Raw genomic sequence first — 20,810 nt, 5'->3', positions numbered from 1 at the left:
CCCAATAACAAATGAATACATAAAAAGCAGAATCAGACCTATAAATACAGAGAACAAACTGATGGTTGCCAGAGAGGTGGGGGTTGGGAGTGGGCAAAACAGGTGAAGGGTAGAAGGAGATATAAGCTTCCAGTTATGGAATGAATAAATCACAGGAATAAAAGGCACAGCCTAAGGAATACAATGATACTGTAATAGCGATGTAACAGGATGGACAGGTAGCTACCCTTGTGGTGAACATAACATAATATATAAACTCGTCAAATCACTAAGTTGTACACTTGAAACTAATGCAACGTTGTGTGTCAACTACACTCAAATTTAAAAACAAATTAAAAAGAGACCCACAAACCCCAGGAAAATGTGAGGTCACAGAAGCCAGGGGATGAGAGAGTTTTGAGAAGATGGGAATGGTCAACAGAGTCCAATGGTTCTGAGAAGTCGAGGAAGAAGACTGAAAGTAAGTAAAAGCATAAATCATATGCACCCATAGTAGGTGCTCAATAAAGGTGGCTCCTCTCCATTTATGTCTCCCAGGCTCCATCCAGCGGTATTAGTATAGGTTAGATTTTGCTGCATATCAAGAAAACCCAAAATAATGGAGACTTAAACAAGAGAGAATTTTCTTTCTTTCTCACATAAAAGTGGTCCAGAGGTGGGCATTGGGCAGGAGCAGTATCCCACCAATATCATGGCCCCAGGCTCCTTATATCATTCTTGCTACCTTTGCAGCAACCACTTTCTATATTTAAAGTCCCTTCAAGGTCACAGATGGCTGCTGGAGCACCAAATTCCTGGCAAGAAAGAAAAAGGAAGGGAAAGGCAGAAGGGGATCACTCAGCTGAGTCAACTGTCTTGAAACAGCATTTCCAGGTCTATCAACTCTTTCACTTAACATCTCATTGGCCAGATCTTGGTCACATGGCTACCCCTAGCTGTAAGGAAATGTAATCTTTAAGCTAAACTCATTGTTACTTCTATTTTGGAAGAGGGATGTTAGGCAATGGGCAATGTTGTTACAGTTAGCTGCTCATATATGATAACACATGTAATGGACTTTGACAGATTACAAATGGTTTTCTCCCCATGACCTCCCTTGAAACTTCTAACACGTCTGTGCCGTGCTTGTCATTATCTCCATTTTCTTTTTAAATTTTTTACCGTTTATTTATTTTTGAGCGACTGAGAGACAGAACGAGAGCGGGGGAGGGGCAAAAAATGAGGAAGACACAGAAAGGGAAGCAGGCTCCAGGCTCTGAGCTGTCAGCACAGAGCCCAACGGGGCAAATTGAGGCTCAGAGATAGGCATTCAGTTACCTAACATCACACAACTAGTGAGGGCAGCACTGGGAGACAAATCTAGATCTAACTCCGAGGCCCACGTTCTTCCGCATCCCCCATCTGGCCTTCCTGAATGAATTTTGGCTGCTGCTGTAGTTAAAATTAATTTTTTGTGGGGCGCCTGGGTGGCTCCGTTGGTTAAGCATCTGACTTCGGCTCAGGTCATGATCTCGCGGTTTGTGGGTTTGAGCCCTGCGAGGGGATCTGTGCTGACAGCTCGGAGCCTGGAGTCTGCTTCCCATTCTGTGTCTCCCTCTCTCTCTGCCCCTCCCCCGCTCTTGTTCTGTCTCTCTCTGTCTCTCAAAAATAAATAAACATTTAAAAAAAAATTCATTTGTTATAAAACATCCGTAATGTGAGGAGCCACCATCAGGCCACAAGGTCAGGTATAAACAATGAAACAATAAACTGTGGAGAGCAACAATTACCTCCTTCCTTTCCAGTCTTCCCCTCCCTCTTCCCAGAGTACATGATAAGCGCCGGTGGAGTTATTCCTGGACTGTTGCCCTCTCTGGACAACGCTCAGCCTGGGGCAACATTGGTGCCAACTGAGGGGATAGGGTAGGGGTATCGACAGTTATATGAGGCTAGACAGGCTCCCTGTCATCCAAGAACAGCCAATGCCCCATCCCAAGTGGCAAATTATCCTCTTCCGAGGAAAGGGAAGAGAAAGGAACTGGTATTTATTATATTCATTTTACAGATAAACCGAGGCTGGGGAGGTGAAGTGACCCGCCCAGGATCACAGAGCCGGTGGCAGAGCTGAGGGTCAAAAGATTTGTGGCGTTTGTGAACTTCTGTGGTATAAATACTCCCAACATGGCTGATTTCAAGCTACCAACGTGACATCTCTGAACAGGGAGTTGAGTTGAGAAGAGGTGCTCACAATGGACTCTCACAAGCCAGTATGAAGTGGTGGTCGACCACTGAATAGCAGACACAATGCTCTATTGCATTGTTTTAAATGTTTATTTATTTTTGAGAGAGACAGAGAGAGAGAGAGCGCTGGGGAAGGGCAGAGAGAGAGGGAGACACAGAATCCAAAGCAGGCTCCAGGCTCTGAGCTGTCAGCCCAGAGCCCGACACGGGGCTCGAACCCACGGACCGTGAGATCATGACCTGAGCCAAAATCGGACGCTCAACCGACCGAGCAACCCAGGTGTCCCTCTATTGCATTTTTAACACATCTGCCACTTGCTAAAGTGTGAAGAAAGAAACTTTTTTTTTTTTTTTTACTTGTTCTCACAGCACATGGCAGAGGGCTACCTATGACAGGCACTCATTAAATGTTGGTGAAATGACCGAAAAGACACCCATTCTCTTTTCACTAGGCCTTGCTGCCTCAGGCAGCCACACATACCAAAACTATCACATGCACATAGAGTTTTACTGACTCTCTCACACACAGAAACTCAAATAGTTTGTTGAAGCAATAGCAGGCAACTCTCCCTTGAACACGATGGGCTCACCATGAAAAAGATCCTTTGGGAAGATTTCTCCCTTCTCACCTTACTTCTTCCTACCCTGTCCTCTCTTTTTCCCAAAAGCCTTTTTGTGGGGGTAACGTGAAAGTTACCATTTTAGCCATTTTTAACTGTGTAGTTCAGTGATATCAGGTATATCCATATTGTTCTAAACCATCACCACCATCCATCTCTAGAACTTTCTCACCTTCCCAAACTGAAATGCCATACCTATTAAACAATAACTTCTCAGTCCTCTCCTCCCCAGGCTTGGCTCTCACCATGCTACTTTCTGTCCCTATGAATTTACTCTAGGCACCTCCCGTAAGTGGAATCACACAAATATCTTTCCTTCATGTCGGGCTTATCTCATTTATCATAACGTCTTCAAGGTTCATCCATGCTGGGGGTGCCCGGGTGGCTCAGTCGGTTAAGCAGCCAACTTTGGCTCAAGTCACGATCTCACGGTTCATGAGTTCAAGCCCCACGCTGGGCTCTGGGCTGACAGCTTGGAGCCTGGAGTCTGCTTTGGATTCTGTGTTTCTCTCTCTCTCTATTCCTCCCTGGCTCATGCTCTGTCTCTCTGTCTCTGTCTCTCAAAAATAAATAAACATTAAAAAAAAATGTTTTTAAGGGTACTTCATGCTGCAGCACGTGTAAGAATTTCCTTCCTTCTTACGGCTGGATGATATTATAATGCATGAATACCCACACTTCATTTACCCATTCGTCCTTCACGGATACTTGGGTTCCTCACACCTTTGGCTATTGTGAATATTGGTGCCGTGAACCTTGGTGTTAGAGTCCCTACTTTCAATTCTTTTGCGGAGAGTTGGGTAGAACCAGAATTCCTGGGCCATGCAGTAATTCCACGGTTGAGTTTTCGAGGAATCGCATGCTTCTATCCACAGAAGCTGCACCATTTTACATTCCCGCCAGCAACGTGCCTGAGTTCCATGTCTCCACAGCCTTGCCAGCTCTTATGATTTTCTGTGTTCACCTCATTGTGGTTTTGATTTGCTTTACCCTAATGACGAGTGACACTGTGCGTCTTTTCATGGGCTTGCTGGCCGTTTGTACGTCTTCTTGGGAAAAATGTCTATTCGTTTTTAAATTGCCCATTTTTAAATTGAGTTTTAGTTTTTTCTTGTTGAGTTGTTGGAGCTCTTGGTATAGTCTGTATATCAATCCCTGATCAGCTATGCAGATCATTCCTCTCATTCGGTGGGTTGCCTTTTTACTCTATTGATCGTGTGCTTTGATGCCCCATCCTTTCTTTTAAGGAACTGATTCAACATTTCTTTCCAAACGCCAAAATTCCCTGACTCATGCATGTGACCGTTCTCAAAACGTTCTCTGAATGTACTTTAGTTAGAATCACTCAGGAAGTTAAACAAGAAAGTGAGGCCAGTCATGCTTTGTTTTCTTTTTTATGGTTTCACATTTCTAAGGAAAATTCAGGGTTACACAATACGAGCTTCGTGAGCGGGGGCAGGGAAGCAGGGTCGTGGGCCTGTATGGAGGATGCTACAATCTATCCGGACAGGACATGACATTTGCCGGTACTTATTCCGTGCTAGATGCTCTTCTAAGCGATTTTAAATCCTCAAAACCACCCTATTATGTCAACCGTGTATTATGTCATCCTATTATTCTCATTTTACAGGTGAGGAAACAAAGGGCCAGAGAAGTGAAAATCACAGACCAGGTGAAGCCAGAAATTGAACCTTGGCAATGCAGCCCGAGACCACTTTAATTTTCTTAATGTTTTTTTGTTTTTTTTTTTAATTTTTGAGAGAGAGAGAGACAGAGAGACAGAGAGAGCCAGCTAGAGAGGGGCAGAGAGAGAGAGAGAGAGAGAGGGAGACACAGAACCAGAGGCCTTTAATGATCAGAATGTGATACTGTGCAGACTTTGGAGTCAGAAGGGTATAAAGTCTAACCCACGCGGCTAATGAGTACATGATTATGAACCCATTAGTAATCTCAGAGAAATTCAAACCAAAAACAATATTTTACTTAACACCTACCAGCAATTTGAAAGTTGGACCTGCCAAGTGTGGGTGGGCACTTGGAGACATAGAAACTCTCGAGTAACTCTGGGTGCGAGTGTAGACTGGTACAACCATGCCGGAAGTGATTTGGCAGTTCTAAGTCCAATTACATAGGAGTGTAGCCTCTGACCTAGCAATGTCACACCTGGGTACACATCCCGGAGAAATTCTCACACTGGTCCACAGGGGAGCATCTGGAAGGGTCTCCTCACATTGTTTACAGAAAAGGGAGAGGAAGACAACCCGTGTCCATCGCCGGTGGAACAGGGAAGTAAAATGTAGGCGCACATGATGGAGGGCCAGGCAGATGTTTGCAAGAGTGAGCCAGACCTGCTCACTTCAATATGGTTCAGTCGTAAAAACAATGCTGAGTGGGAGAACAATGGGACCGCAGAAGAAGTTCCCCAGCCTAATTTATGTAAATCATGCCTTCAATGTAAATTTGAAATGAACACCCGCAGAAAATAACACTACATTTTCCAAGGACACCTACAAAGTCGAAGATTCTTCTTGAGCCCTCTAGAGCTGTTATGGGGGCTGAGACTGGAGAAAGGTGATAACAGAAAATAACAGACATTCAAACAGAAAAATGCACAAGGGAAGTGTCTTACCAAACGCAGGTGAAAAAAAGGGTCTATGCTTCCACAGCCATAAAAAGGATGAGATTGTGGGGCGCCTGGGTGGCTCAGTCAGTTGAGCGTCCGACTTCGGCTCAGGTCGTGATCTCACGGTTCGGGAGTTTGAGCCCCGCGTCGGGCTCTGTGCTGACAGCTCAGAGCCTGGAGCCTGTTTCAGATTCTGTGTCTCCCTCTCTCTCTGCCCCTCCCCCACTCATGCTCTGTCTCTCTCTGTTTCAGAAATAAACATTTTTAACAAAAAGAGGATATTGTAATAGCAATGTAATGGGACAGACAGCAGCTATACTCATGGTGAGCATAGCATAATGTGTAACCTTCTCAAATCACTAAGTTGTTCGGCTGAAACTAATGTAACGTTGTGTGTGAGACTCAATTTTTTCTAAGAAAGGGTCCATACAGTCCAGTTCTACCAAGGCATTGCTCTGTGACCTTGATTCAGTCATTTCCCTCCTCGATACTTTTTTTCTCATCTGGAGCATGGAAGATACAAGCCTTCGCTTGCCCTGAAAGCCGTCTACAGAGAAAGTCAGCGTGCTTAGAATGAAAAGTACATGGCCTTTGGAGCCAGGCCGACCCCAGCTGTTTACTGCGTGGCCTTGAGAATCACTTCGCTCTTTAAGCTCCTGCTTTAAATAAATAAAGTGGTCAGGGCAGGCTTCACTGCGAAGGGGACATCTGAACTCTCTTGATGGAGGCGAGGGAGTGAGTCATACAGATAGATACCTGGAGGGGGACGGGGGGGGGGGGGGGGGGCGGAGAAGTAACTCAGGCAGAGGGAAGAGTCAGTTTTATCCATAGGTAACGATGCGAAGTCCCCCCTCACAGTGCCTGGCACGCAGTCAGTGGTCAGCCGCGGCTGAGCCTTCCCCCCTTTCTCTCCTCTGATGAAGATGTCAGGATCCACGTGACCACTTAATGCACCCTCTAGCTTTAGCGACCGTGACACTCTGGCTTCGGAAGTTCTTTGAAACACTGCATTCACGTACACCATCTACCTGCGGGACCACTCCTAAATGACCACAGGAGTCTCAGCCCAGAAAAAAGTCATTGCTTCCGGGGCTTGAGCCTGCACGGAGAGCACAAGAGCCCTCAAAGAGGAAATTAGAAACAGCAAGGCGGGGCCCTCGCCAGCTGCTGTTCCCCTCAAGAGATACACCAGCATGCACCAAAGCCAGGACAGTGCCTGAAGGGGCTCGAGCAAGGGTACAGTCACATGGAGGGGGTGAGAGAGGGAAGGGACCCATATTTACTAAGGCAGATCTGGGTTTTGAGTATTATTCCGCCACTTGCTAGCTCTTCCCTGAAGCCCTCCGAGCCTCAATTTCCCCATTTGCAAAATGGGCACAAAGAGACCAACTCTGTCCAGAGGTGATAAGGACTCAGTGAGATAAGACTGGTGAAAACGGCAAGCAAATATCTGGGCTCAACAAAAAGTACGTCCTTTTCCTTCAGTCAGTCTTTATTTTATTCAGCTTAGCACAGTGACTGGGCCAAAATAGGTGCTCTATAGGTGTATTTTTGGATAGCTGGATGAATGGATACATGGATGAATGCGATGTGGAGAACAAAGGCAAAAGAAATAGAGGGGAAAAGCTAAATTTCCTTACGACTTACAGCCCACTGACAAGTACTTGAGACAGGCAGAGTGACCTTCCTCCAGGAACTCAACTGCCTCGATGCTAATACTTTGCTGGAGGCAAAAGGCACAGTAGCCCGCCCACCAGATCCTGTAAATTTTCTTTAGCATATAAAAATCCCTTTGGAGGGGCACCTGGGTGGCTCCGTGCATTAAGCAGCCAACTCTTGATTTCGGCTCAGGTCGTGATCGCATGGTGGTGAGATCGAGCCCTGCGTTGGGCTGAGTGTGGAGCCTGCTTGGGATTCTCAATCCCTCTCTTCCTCTGCCCCTCACCTGCTCGTTCATCCTCTCTCTCTCTCTCTCTCAAAATAAATAAATAAATAAATAAATAAATAAATAAATAAATCATGAATAAAAACAAAAATCCCTTTGGACACTTCCTTTATCTCTACCCTTCCCCACCACGACATATGTTAGCAATCATCCTCCAAGCATATGGTCCACTGATATATATCTGAAGGGTCTCAGGACTAAGATTTTACTAGACAGTTGTACACGACTTTGTCCTAACAACAGCTAGTCCCTCAAGGTCCTGGAAACCTTGCTTCCAAATTCCTTAGAGACTCACACTATCCCCAGCCCCCTCCCAACGTGAAAGTATATAATCAGTCACTCCCCACAACCCCAGTGCCGCTCTTTCTGCCCACAGGTCCTATCCCCGTGCTTTAATAAAACCACCTTTTTTGCACTGAAAATGTCTCAAGAATTCTTTCCTAACCATTCGCTCCCGGACCCCACATTTCACGTCAGATGGATGGGTGACTGGGTCAGGAGGAGGATGGCTTGCTAGCAGGATATCAACGCAAACATGATTTGTATTACAGCAACACTAAGTCTGCACAAAAACCAAGCGTTTTACAAGAGGGTTTTGTTATATCTGTTTGTAGCGTTAGGTCTCAAGCACAAATATAACATAGATAAGTAAAAACCAGCATAAACAAGCCCTGTTCTGGTCTACTGTGCCCTTCGCTTATCACTCTTGTGTCTATGACTCATCATGATGAGGTGAGGGACCACTCCTTGCCTATACCAGCATTCTCCAGCTGAGATCACCGGTGCGAAGCTGAGGTCAGGGCAGGATGGGGCCTTCCGGATATGCCAGATGGCTTGGGAATCCTGGTTGGTGATGTTTTAGCCAAAGAATTACAATTCGGCTTTTCCCAGAATCTTGTTACCAAGAAGGGAAAGACACAGGCAAGCAGCCAGCTCTGTGTTCACTGCAGCTTTGTGTTGTGTAATTTCTGCAACCACTGTGCCCCTCGGAGCCTCATGTTTCCCTCAGTGAGATGAAGGGATGGGACCCTCCTAGCTCCAAAATGTTCTGATGTTCTGATCGTCTGAAAATCCCTGAAATTTCTTTTAAAATATGGACATGGAACTTTGAAAGGATATGTACTAAATTCCTTCCCCATCTCTCTCTCAAGAGTCTCCTTAAACCCTTTCTTTCTTTCTTTCTTTCTTTCCCTTTTATTCTTAAGCAAGTATTTAATGGTGGTCAAAACAAAAGCATACTTTCAAGGTGGGAGAGTGTACAGGCCCAGAAGTGGCAACTGCCTCCTTAAACCCTTTCCAAACAAGTGTATGTACATGTCAAAATGTCTGTCAATGCTCCAACCTGGGGAAGCAAGCTTTGGAGACAGACAGACAGACCTCAATCCTAGACCTTGTGTGAGAAATTGTGATTATATATATGGTTAAGATTCAGATACTGCCCCCAGGATCAGAAAGACAGACCTTGAAACAGATAAACTTCAAAAATCATAGTAATTAAGACATAAATGGGGCACTTGGGTGGCTCAGTCAATAGAGCATCCGACTTCAGCTCAGGTCATGATCTTGCAGTTCATGAGTTCGAGCCCCACATTGGGCTCTGTGCTGAGAGCTCAGAGCCTGGAGCCTGCTTCGGATTCTGTGTCTCCCTTTCTCTTTACCCGTGTCCACTCACATTCTTTCTCGCTCTCAAAAATAAATAAACATTAAAAAAAGAAAAAAAAGACATACAAAAGTTGGACCCTCCCAGCCCTAATGCAGGAAGAAGGAAGCCAATTACCTTCCCTGAGGGAATTCAGGAAGGCTACCTGTAGGAGGTGTTCTGGGCGTGGCCAAGAAGAGAAAGCATCTGAGAAGGTCACAACCAGGCAGAGGTCACAGGGGAGTGAAGATGGCCTCTGTGTCGGGGCAACATTCTGAGAGAAGCAAAAGGGCAGTCACAAATTACCATGTCAGAACTATCTGACTTACTCTTTATTGAGCACTTACTGAATGCAGACTCTGTGCACTTTGTACACATCACAGCCGTGTTTGCTAAAGTGTGCCAGGCCAGCCAGCAGGGCATAGGAGGGGACTGGAGGCAGGACACCAAGAACATTTTTATCTTAATAGTTACATTTTGGGGCACCTGGGTGGCTCAGTCGGTTAGGTGTCCGACTTCGGCTCAGGTCATGATCTCATGGTTCATGAGTTTGAGCCCCGCGTCGGGTTCTGTGCTGACAGCTTGGAGCCTGGAGCCTGCTTCGGATTCTGTCTCCCTCTCTCTCTGCCCCTCCCCTGCTTGTGCTGTGTCTCCCGCTCAAAAATAAACAAACATTAAACAAAGTTTTTTTAATAGTTATGTTTTAAAGGGCGCCTGGGTGGCTCTGTCGGTTGAGCGTCCAACTTTGGCTCAGGTCATGATCTCACGCTCATGAGTTCGAGCCCCACGTCAAGCTGTGTGCTGACAGCTTGGAGCCTAGAGCCTGCTTCAGTTTCTATGTCTCCCTCTCTCTCTCTCTCTCTGCCCCTCTCCCACTCGCTCTGTCTCTCTCTCTCAAAAGTAAATTAAAAAAAAACATTTTAAATAAATAAATAAATAAAATAGTTATGTTTTAAGGGGCGCCTGGGTGGCTCAGTCGGTTAAGCGTCTGACTTTGGTTCAGGTCATGACCTCACGGTTCATGAGTTCGAGCCCCGCAGATGCTGACAGCTCGGAGCCTGGAGCCTGCTTCAGATTCTGTGTCTCCCTCTCTCTCTGTCCCTCTCCCACTCGTACTCTGTCTCTGCCTCAAAAATAATAAATAAACATTAAAAACAATTTAAAATAAATAAATGGTTATGTTTTATGTTTATGTTCATCTTCTATGTGTGGCAGGTGGCATTCATTCTCACATAATTTAGTTATAAAACATGCTTTTCAATAGATTTAAGTTTTAAAAAGTGACTCAATTCAGGAGCGCCTGGGTGGCTCAGTCGGTTGAGTGCCTGACTCTTGATTTTGGCTCGGGTCATGATCCCAGGTCCTGGGATCGAGCCTGTTGGGCTCGGCACTGAGAGTGGAGCCCGCTTAGGATTCTCTCTCCCTCTCCGTCTGCCCCTCCCCTGTGCACGAGCGCACTCTCTCTCTCTTAAAAAAGAATCAAAAAGCGACTCAATGCAGAGAAAACTATTTATGAAGTAAACATACAGACGGATGGTACACAGATATTGCAAAGTTGTGAGGCGGGTACACAAATGACTGAAACGCAAGAAACACGGTGCTTTAACATCCAAGCATTTATCTCTCTCGGAGAGGAGTTGTGAGTCGCAGACACCCATTCGAATAGGCTTGAGCAAAATAAGAGAATGTGTCCTGACGAGGGACTCTCATGGGACCCAGAAGAAGGAATGCAGATGTTGTTGGGCCTGGAGAAGGGCTTGGCCTGGAGGAGGAGGGCAGCAGGCCGAGAGGCACCGGCCCCTCCTCGCTCTAGGCTTCTGGGCTCCCTCTGGTCTCCGCTTTGCTCTGTGCGTTTCCATCGTCTCTCCGTGCGGGGTCGGTTTGTCCATTATGTTCCGGCTGTCACCCACCCTCCCCCGCCCCACCTCATACCCACAGCCACACGCGTGTAGACACGCACGCACACGCCCTGCTCCAGACTTGTATGTCTTCAGGTAAGTGGCCCGAACTAGCACCCCTGAAGCTGACTGCCTATTCCTGGGAGAGAACCTGACTGGCCCCCCTGGAGCCAGACGTCCACGTCTCATCCATTCAGCTCCTATCAGAGGATCAAGGGGAACACCTTCTCAGAAAAAGGAGGCATCTGGGATGAGCAATCATCTTGACCAAGAGGTATCCGCCTCGGGATCCGTGGTTCATAACACGTGGTTCATAACAACCCTATGAGGTAGGAAATGTAGCTTACGGTTCCGCGGCAGGAAGTGACAGAGCCAAGACTTGAAACCGGGTCTGTGTGACACAGAGCTCGACTCTGGGGCACTACCCACCTCGTCACCATCAGCGAAGTTCAGCCCACAGCTACCGTCCCAGACCCCAGCAGGTTACTGGCCCAGTGTGAGGCATTTATCACACTCAGCCCGATAGACAGGAAATAAGGATTTCACTTTATGAGAGGACTATGGCTGGAAGGGAGGAAGACGTCTCAGGAGAATCACCGGGCTCTGGAGACCAGGGGAGGCTCCTCCAAGCCTCTGGGTCTGTGGCTGCCGTATTCACACCACAGGTGCTCAGGCTGTGAGAAGAGACTCATTTGAAACTATTCACCGAAAATCATGAGCAGGCATCTAGAGACCTTCAAGAGAAGCTGACACCTCTCTTCTGCACCCAGAATACAAAGTGCCTGCTGGCCTTTGGGACTATAGCTGCTCCTCTCACCTTCTGGAAGCTAAATTAGGAGGCGGGCCCCCCCTCAGAAAGCAAGGTGGTGGAGGAGACCCGACAGGCCTCTCCCACTGTGGAGGCCTCACCCGCACACAGGTACTTCTCAGCCTAAGTCCCCTTTCTCGTGGGAGCCTCTGAGCAGCACGGTGCCCCGGATGCCCCAAACTTGGCTTTGAGGGGTCTTTGCCCACCCCCAGTGGGGAGCGGCCCCACAGGAGGTACTTCATCAAGGTTCACTGTTAAGACAGACAGATGGATGCGGCTCTCGTGTCTCTCGCACTCCCACAGAGCCGACCCAAGGCCGAAGTGAGGCCCGTACAGAGGAGGTGAGCTCCCCACCCTAGCCTTGGATCTATGCACGTCTTATCATCTCTGGCACCTTTCAGGATGGGTCGTTGGATGAGTTGGAAAAGGTGCCACTGTGCCACTTCCCCTAAGAAGCGTCCCAAAGGCCTTGTGCCTCTGAATGAGACAAGGTGGCAGTCTCCTGGCTCCAAGTTTTCCCCAGAGATCCTGCCACACGGCCAGGGGAGTATCCCCTTTCCCCAACCACCCCCCCTTCTCTGCCATTATAGTGGTAAAGGAAGTGGTTGCCAAAAAGTTCGGGTCACACCGGCTCGGGGCTGCTGCCCTGGTAGGGTGAACAGGGTGGCTCAGAGTCTGCCCCCAAGGTCTGCCTCTGGCCCCGACTCTCCCCACAGAGCTATCAGACTCAGGTACTCAAGGTGAGGTCATCAGCCAAGGTGATTATGGCACGTGCCCAATGGTGGCTGGTGGGGCACATTGAAATTCTGGATCTCCCAGCAGTCTGGGCCTGCCGTCACCCCCACCTTGGTGAGGTAGCCTCCACACTTAAAGGGTCGCTAGTGCCCAGAGAGGAGGTGCCCAGACCACGGCAGAGACCTTTTTGTCCCCCGGGTCCGTTGATGTCCGTGGAAGATAAGCCTCTGGGCCTGGCCCCAACAATCAGGGACTAATTTTTGAGACAATTGGCAGGGTTCTGGCTGAGCGGCATGACCACTTCGGTGCCGGTCTCCGAGGTAGCCCGGGAGCACTTCCGGGTGCTGCGCATGTTGTAGAACTTCTCAGTGAGGTGCTTGCGAAACTTCTTGGTGAGGAAACAGTAGATGATGGGGTCTAAGACGCAGTTGGTGCTAAGAAGGCAGAGGGTGACCTGATGGGCATCGTTAACAGACTGGTGGAAGTTGCCCCAGTCTGGGATCCTGCCCAGCTCAGCCAGGGTCCAGGGCAGCTGCACGATGTGATGGGGCACGAAGCAGATGATGAACACGGCCAAGACCGTGCAGACCATCCACAGAGCCCGGCGCTTGACTTCCGCGTTACGCTGCAGCTGCACCGGCTGCGTGAGCAGCCTGCGGATGATGACCAGGTTGCAGAAGAGGATGAGGAGGAAGACGAGGAAGAAGCTGATCACGAGGAAGATGTGAACGATGAGGACAGGCGTGCTGTCCTTCTCATAATGCTCAAAGCAGCGCGTGATGTTGCCCGAGCCGGTCTGGTTCGGCACCACGTTGGTGGAGTCCAGGACGAAGAAGTAGGAGGCGGCGGACACGATGGCCACCCAGATCACCAGGGACACGGAGAAGCCACGCTTGCGGGTGGTGGCCTGGGCGGTCTTGATGGGCCGTGTCACCGCCTGGAAACGGTTGTAAGTGATGACAGCCAGGAAGGCCACTGAGCAGTAGGTGTTGATGAAGAAGAAGCAGCCGGCCAGGTTGCACAGGAATCTGGGGAGAATCCAGTTGCCCTGGTTGTGGTAGTAGATGATCCACAGGGGCAGAGTGACCAAGAAAAGCAGGTCAGCCACGGTGAGGTTCACCATGAAGATCTTTATCTCGTTGAGTTTCTTAGAAGGGTACAGGCAGGCAAAGACCCACAGCACGTAGCTGTTGGCGATCACCCCCAGCACAAAGATGATGCTGTAAACGATCGGGAAGAGGGTGTATCGAAACTCAGAGTCCACATGAGAAGAATTGTTTGGCTCCATCGCTATGTGTGGAAGGGACAGCTGGTCATAGAATCCTGCCCTGGCCTGGAAGATCACACAGGAATTTTGGTTAATGAAGGATCAAAAGGGAACTTTCTCATTTAATCAGTTCCAACACTCTTTGCACATTTAAAAAGCTCTAAAACCGCGGTATCTTCTAATTAGTTGTCAGTATTTTTTTTTTTCTGAAGCAAATAATGGTGTGTTTTTAAAATGAACAGCATCTGAGGGGTGGCTGGGTGGCTCAGTCGATTGAGCGACCGACTTTGGCTCGGGTCATGATCTCGCGGTTGGTGAGTTCAAGCCCCGCGTCGGGCTCTGTGCCAACAGCTCGGAGCCTGGAGTCTGCTTCAGATTCTGTGTCTCCTTCTCTCTCTGTCCCTCCCCCACTCATGCTCTGTCTCTGTCTGTCTCAGAAGCAAATAAACATTAAAAATTTTTTTAAATAAATAAATAAATTAAATTAAATTAAATAAACAGCATCTGAGATTCAATGAAATCAATGGCAATTAATGACAAGAATGGCAACAATTTGCGCTCCATTTTAAAGCATACCTTCTTATTCTTCGACTTATTTTGGCTTAAAGTTTTGGATCATCTACTTCTGATGATAAACTATATGAAAATGTATATTATAAAATGTTTATTTTTCTAACAGCTTCTGAATATTTTTCTCTTGATGAAATTTGAAACACAAAATTGAGTGGTAAATGTTCTCTGTATTAAAAAATAATCTATGGGGTCGCCTGGCTGGCTCGGTCGATAAAGCATGTGACTCTTGATCTCGAGATCAGCGAGTTTGAGCCCCATGTTAGAGGTAGAGTTGCCATAAAAAATCACAATGATGGGGGCACCTAGGTGGCTCAGCAGTTAAGCATCGGGCTCTTGGTTTCAGCTCAGGTCATGATCTCACGGTTTGTGAGTTCTAGCGGAGCCTGCTTAAGATTCATTCTCTCTCTCCCTCTCTCTCCCCCTCTCTCTGCCCCTCCCACACACACTCTCTCTCTCTCAAAATAAATAACTTTTAAAAATCATAATGATAATAATAATAATTTATGTGTTCATACAAAATCTGGAAAGTACAGAGAATTCTATTTGGGTGACTCAAAGATGAAATATTAGCCAGTCATTAGAAAGAATGAGTTATATCTAATTGTACTGGCATGGAAAGTTGTCCCTGGATAATATTAAGTAAAACAAAATTTTAAAGATTTGTGTGGCCCCATTATATATATGTATATGACAGCTAGGAAATGTTCTAGAAGGATATACCTTTAGGAGCTGACAGTGGTTAAATAACCTTTGGGAAGATGAGATGGGCTTGGTGCAAAGTTTATTTTATGCTTCTTCTGTTTGAACTTTTTAGGAGCATTTATTGCTATAGTAATTTTAAAAAACGTTTAATGAAAAAGAAAACTGGGGGAGCCTGGGTGACTCAGTTGGTTACGTGTCCAAATTTGGCTCAGGTTATGATCTCACAGTTCGTGAGTTCAAGCCCACATTGGGCTCTGTTCTGACAGCTCAGAGCCTGGAGCCTGCCTTGGATTCTGTGTCTCCCTCTCTGTCTGCCCCTCCCCTGCTTGTGCTCTGTCTCTCTGTGTCTCTCAAAAATAAATAAACGTTGAAAAAAAGAATTTTTTTTTTTTAAAGAAAACTATAGGAGTGCCTGGCTAGCCCAGTCAGTGGAGCATGCAACTCTTGATCTCAGGGTTGTAAGTTTGAGTCCCATGTTGGATGCAGAGAATGCATAAAAATAAAATCTTAAAAAAAAAAAAAAGATAAATATATAGTGGAGAAACCCAGTAGACAATACTTCAATGAAATGATTAAGATTAACTCATCATTAGTAAGACACATCAACATCAGGTACCCTTGATATGATAAAAGATATAACATCATTCTGTGGTTTTCTTGTCAAAACTGCATAATCTCAACCTAGTCATGAGAAAACTTCAGACAGACGCCAATTGTGACACATTGTATAAAATGATCAGAAGGGTGAAGGTCATGAGAGATAAGGAAAGACTATGGAGCTGCCATAGGACAGAGGATACTAAGGAGACATATGATAACTAAGGACACTGTGGGATCGTGTATTGTATCCAAGAACAGAAAAAGATAATTAGTGGAAAAACGGGTGTGACTCAAATAAGGTCTGTAATTTAGTTAATATCATATCAATGCTCATTTCCTGGTTTCGATCATTGTATCATGGTTTTATAAATTGTTAACATTAGAGAATGTTGAGCAAAGAGCACACATGCATTCTTTGTACTATTTTGCAACTTTTTTGAAGGCCTAAAATTATTTCAAAACAAAAAGTCTTTTTTTTTTTTTTTGATGTTTAATTTATCTTAGAGAGAGAGAAAGAGCATAAGCAGGGGAGGGGCAGAAGGAAAGAGAGACACAGAATCTGAAGCAGGCTCCAGGCTCTGAGCTGTCAGCACAGAGCCTGACGCGGGGCTGGAACCCACGAACCGTGAGATCGTGACCTGAGCCGAAGTTGGACGCTGAACCGACTGAGCCACCCAGGCGCCCCAAAACACAAAGCCTTTAAAAGTAGAAGATTAGGGGTACCTGGGTGGCTCAGTCGGTTAAGCGTCCGACTCTTGATTTTGGCTCAGGTCATGATCTCACTGTTGGTGAGATCGAGCCCCAAGTCGGGCTGAGTGCTAGGTGTGTAGCCTGCTTGGGATTCTGTCTCTCCCCCTCTCCCTCTGCCCCTCCTCCACTTGCATGTGCATGCTCTCTCTCTCTCAAACAAACAAAGAAAACAAAAACAAACAAACAAACAAACAAAAACAAAAGAAGGAAGATTAAACTAAGCATAATCCCACTACCCAAAGTCTGGTCTATTTCCAACACCCTTTTTGCCACCATCCACTCTCCATCACAACTAGTTGCTACCTCCTCTCTTGCTTCTCCCACCGTGTTGCCACATGAGTCCGGAAGTCTCTCTGATATTTGTGTTGCAACTGTGGGTGGAATGGAGACTGAGGGCGTGAGGGGTGGAGGGGGGGGTTCAGCAAGGCCCAAGGCTCATCATCCATCAGAGAACAGTGAGGAGAGCACAACATTGGGAGTAAGACACTCCCTCGGAGCCAGACACCCTGCTAGGCGTCTGCATGCACTGCCTCACTTGAGTCTCAAAAAAGTCCTTTGAGATAGGAAGTCAAATTCCCATTTTACAGCGTAGGAAATAGTATAGGGTGTTTATGTGACTTGTTCAAGGTCACACAGCTGTCAAGGGATAGAGCCAGGATCCAGCTCTGTGCCTAAGAGTCTCATGGGGGAGATGGACAAAAGCCGCGTAAACAAACATAGTTGCCAGACAAAGAAAATGGGGTGCTGTTATGGAATATGGATATACTTAGAAAAGAGGTGATGTTTCCTTTAAGACCAGAATGAGGAAGAGTGCTTCAGGCAGAGGGATCTGCATCTGTCCAGGACTGAGGCAAGAAAGAGCCGAGTAGGTTATAGGAACGGAAAAGAGGGGCACGTGATGGCCCAAACCCTGATCTCTAGCTGCCGCACTCCATCCTTATCTCCTGCCATCTTCCCACCAGGCTCCAGTCAAACTGGACTTCCCTGGTGGGTCTTCAAACGTGCTCAGACCTTTCCTACGTCAGCCTGCAAGCATACACCCATGCCGATGCCTTGAACCCTCTTCCCTAACCATGCACCACCTCCGCCTGGCCATTCTAGCTCATGTTTCAGACCCTAAGTGAATTTCACTTCTTCAGAGAGGTCTTCACGGGGCCGAGTCCGGTCCTGCCTGAAAGCTCCCTGTACTTCTTTGTAAATCCTAGAGCCGTTGTGATCACTTCGTGTTTGTGTGATTCATAACACTCTCCCATCTGACCTTGAGCACCAGGAGAACAAGGAACTTGTCTGTCTATTCAGCACTATTCCCAGCAGCATGAACCAACGAATAAAAGAATGGGCGATAAGGCTAGTTGATTACAACCATCTCTTTGGGAGCTCTGGAGCAGTGCAAACACTTGAAGAAGAAGCTCGAAAGATACTTATAGGCGAGTTTAAAGAAACACCTAGCTCTAAAAGCAGAAACACACCCATACATAGAGAGAACAAGCCATGATTGCCAGTGGGGTGGGGGTGGAGGGATGGGCAAAATAGGTGAAGGGGAGTGGGGGAATGCAGGCTTCCAGCTACGGAATGAACAAGTCACAGGAATAAAAGGTACCGTATAGGGAATATAGTCAATGGTACTTTAATAGTGTTGCATGGTGACTGATGGTGGCTACCCTTGTGGTGAGCATAGCATAACCTTAGACAGTTGTCAAATCACTGTGTTGGATGCCCCAAACTAGCGGAACATTGTGTATCAACTATACTTCAATTTAAAAAAGAAAAAAAGAGGGGCGCCTGGGTGGCTCCGTCAGTTGAACGTCCAGCTTCAGCTCAGGTCATGATTTCACGGTTCGTGAGTTCAAGCCCCGCATCGATCAGGCTCTGTGCTGACAGCTCGGAGCCTGGAGCCTGCTTCAGGTTCTGTGTCTCTCTCTTTCTCTGCCCCTCCCCTGCTCACGCTCTCTCTCTCTCTGCCACAGACTGAAGTTGGTGGTTGTCTTCAGGAAAAGCACTTCAGCAATTGAGTCATAAGCTGAACTTTGTTTTGGATCATCATTACCACTTGAAAAAAATGACTGACAGACTGTGGTTTTTCAAACTTGAGTATCATACTTTCTCAAATATGAACAAAGTGAACCCATCACCTCACGGAAAACAAATGACAGTATGTGTTGCCAATGAGAAAATTCGAATTTTCGAGAAAACTGGTATCTTGGGAAAATTGTATTTGTCAGTATGAGTTTGACAGCTTCTTAATGCTTAAAGAATTTTCTGATGAGATTGGTGGTGATATGAATGAATGCAATTGTCAAAAATCCTTTAATGAAAGATCTGTATTTGGAAGACCTGCATAACTTAGCGAACGGATGTTTTCCAAATGAGGAAGACAGGTTTCAAAATTAGGCCTAGGCGAAAGAATCAAAGGCTGATGGGTGCCTGTGTGGCTCAGTCAGTTCAGCATGCGACTCGGGTTCAGGTCATGATCTCACGGTTCGTGGGTTCGAGCCCTGTATCAGTCTCTGTGCTGACAGCTCAAATCCTGGAGCCTGCTTCAGATTCTGTCTCTCTCTCTCTCTCTCTCTCTCTCTCTCTCTCTCTGCCCTTTCCCCACTTGTGCTCTGTCTCTCTCTCAAAAATAAATAAACATTAAAAAAATTAAGAAAAAAAAGGAATCAAAGGCCAAAACAAATCAATACACTGCTGTGCAACAGATTACAGACAGTTCATTGATATGATTCGGGGCTTCCACATTGCAACTAACTTTTAAGAAACTACCATTTGTGGAGCTTTGATGCAGTATCAAGATATCATCAATTATCTGAAAAAGATATCAAAATATCCCTCTCTGCACAAACACATATCTGTGCAACGGCAGATTTTCTTACACATACCATGCTGGACTGAATGCAGAAGCAGATAGGACAATCCAGCTGTCTTCTAGTAAATCCATGCTTAAAGAGATTTGCAAAGAAATTTAAATCAAGGCTACTTTAAATTATTTATGTTTTGAAATTGTTGCTACTTTTTTGCTACAAATGTTATTTGCGCTAACATGGAATGAGTTCATTATTGGCTTTTATACCTAAAAACAAAAATTTTTCCAATGTCTTAGTTTTAATTTTGAATATGGGAAATATTGATGGATACGACCCATGTAAACAAAAGCTCTCTGGGGCCCTCAATAATTTTTAAAGATAGAAAGAGATCCTGAGACTGGAAGATTTTAAATTTTTTTTTAACGTTTTAATTATTTTTGAGAGAGAGAGAGAGAGACAGAACGTGAATGGGGGAGGGGCAGAGAGAGAGGGAGACACAGAATCCGAAGTAGGCTTCAGGCTCTGAGCTGTCAGCACAGAGCCTGACACAGGGCTTGAACTCAGGAACTGCAAGATCGTGACCTGAGCCGAGGTAGGATGCTTAACCGTCTGAGCCACCCAGGTGCCCTGAGACCAGAAGATTTTTAAATCGCTGCTCCACAAGACAAAGAAAAAAGACACAAGCTGGTGGTTACTATGGGGAAGGGGGGTTGGGGATTACAGAGTGCACCTATTGTGATGAGCACCAAGTAACGTAGACTTGTTGAGTCACTGTATCGTACGCCTGAAACTCACGTAACACTGGATGTTAACTATACGAGAATTAAAATTTTAGACTTGAATTAAAAACAATCGCTGCTCTACAATCTCAGCCCACACTCCCCTCCCTCCCCCCCCCACCACCTTTCCTTTGAGCCCAAGATGCCCATCCATCTGAGACTGGCCTTGTTTCTTTCCCCTGCTGGACCTTCATGTCTTGGGGCACCCTGTTCCTGGGCCCTCAGAAAGGCGAGGAGGCAGCCCCACAGCTGAGCAATGCGTGTGCTCGCTCTGGGTCTTTGAGAAAGTCATGTCCCTACTCACCCCCACCATCTACCCCACTCGTAAGTAAGTCCTTTCCTCTTCTTGGGTTTAGGCTCCAGCTTAGTGGGGTGGGGGCAACTCTCCACCGGAAACTGTCTTTCTGCAGCCAAAGAATCCAATCCAGGATATCGCCTCAGGCCCAGTCCCCTGTGCCACGCCTGCCCAGGCCTGTTGAGAAAGTCTTCCCGCCAGGACCAGGACCAGGGTAAGGCTTGCGAGGCATTCACGTTGAGTGCAGATCTTAAGCAGACGCTGAAAACCTCACTGATCAAGATACATAATGTTTAATGCAATATCTTTCGAAAACTCAAAACAGTATTACAGAGAGTTCCTTTTGCCTCCGGTTCTGATATGGCTCTGCCTGGCACAGTTCTGATCCTGTGTCTTCATTGAAAATTTTGGTATTTTGATGGGGCGCCTGGGTGGCTCAGTCGGTTGAACGTCTGACTTTGGCTCAGGGCATGAGCTCACAGTCCGTGAGTTTGAGCCCTGCGTCAGGCTCTGTGCTGACAGCTCGGAGCCTGGAGCCTGCTTTGGATTCTG

At 46.7% G+C, this 20,810-nt stretch overlaps 1 protein-coding gene across 3 annotated transcripts in view; it reads right to left on the bottom strand.

Moving 5' to 3' along the window:
• Positions 1-11,256: 11,256 nt before the first annotated feature.
• PTAFR (platelet activating factor receptor) overlaps positions 11,257-20,810 on the bottom strand; it is a 28,547-nt gene continuing 18,993 nt past the window's right edge. For all 3 annotated transcript variants that reach the window (XM_019432501.2, XM_019432502.2, XM_019432504.2), the window contains one exon: positions 11,257-13,821. In XM_019432501.2, coding sequence (XP_019288046.1) covers positions 12,742-13,776 — 1,035 coding nt within the window. In that variant the 5' untranslated portion in view covers positions 13,777-13,821 and the 3' untranslated portion in view covers positions 11,257-12,741. The remainder of the gene's footprint in view (positions 13,822-20,810) is intronic.

Source organism: Panthera pardus, unplaced genomic scaffold (assembly GCF_024362965.1).
Source record: "Panthera pardus isolate Hobbes unplaced genomic scaffold, ASM2436296v1 HiC_scaffold_11, whole genome shotgun sequence".
NCBI classification, from domain to species: domain Eukaryota; kingdom Metazoa; phylum Chordata; class Mammalia; order Carnivora; family Felidae; genus Panthera; species Panthera pardus.
The sequence above is the reverse complement of the archived record's forward strand: the minus strand, read 5'-3'. Positions and strand labels throughout refer to the sequence as shown.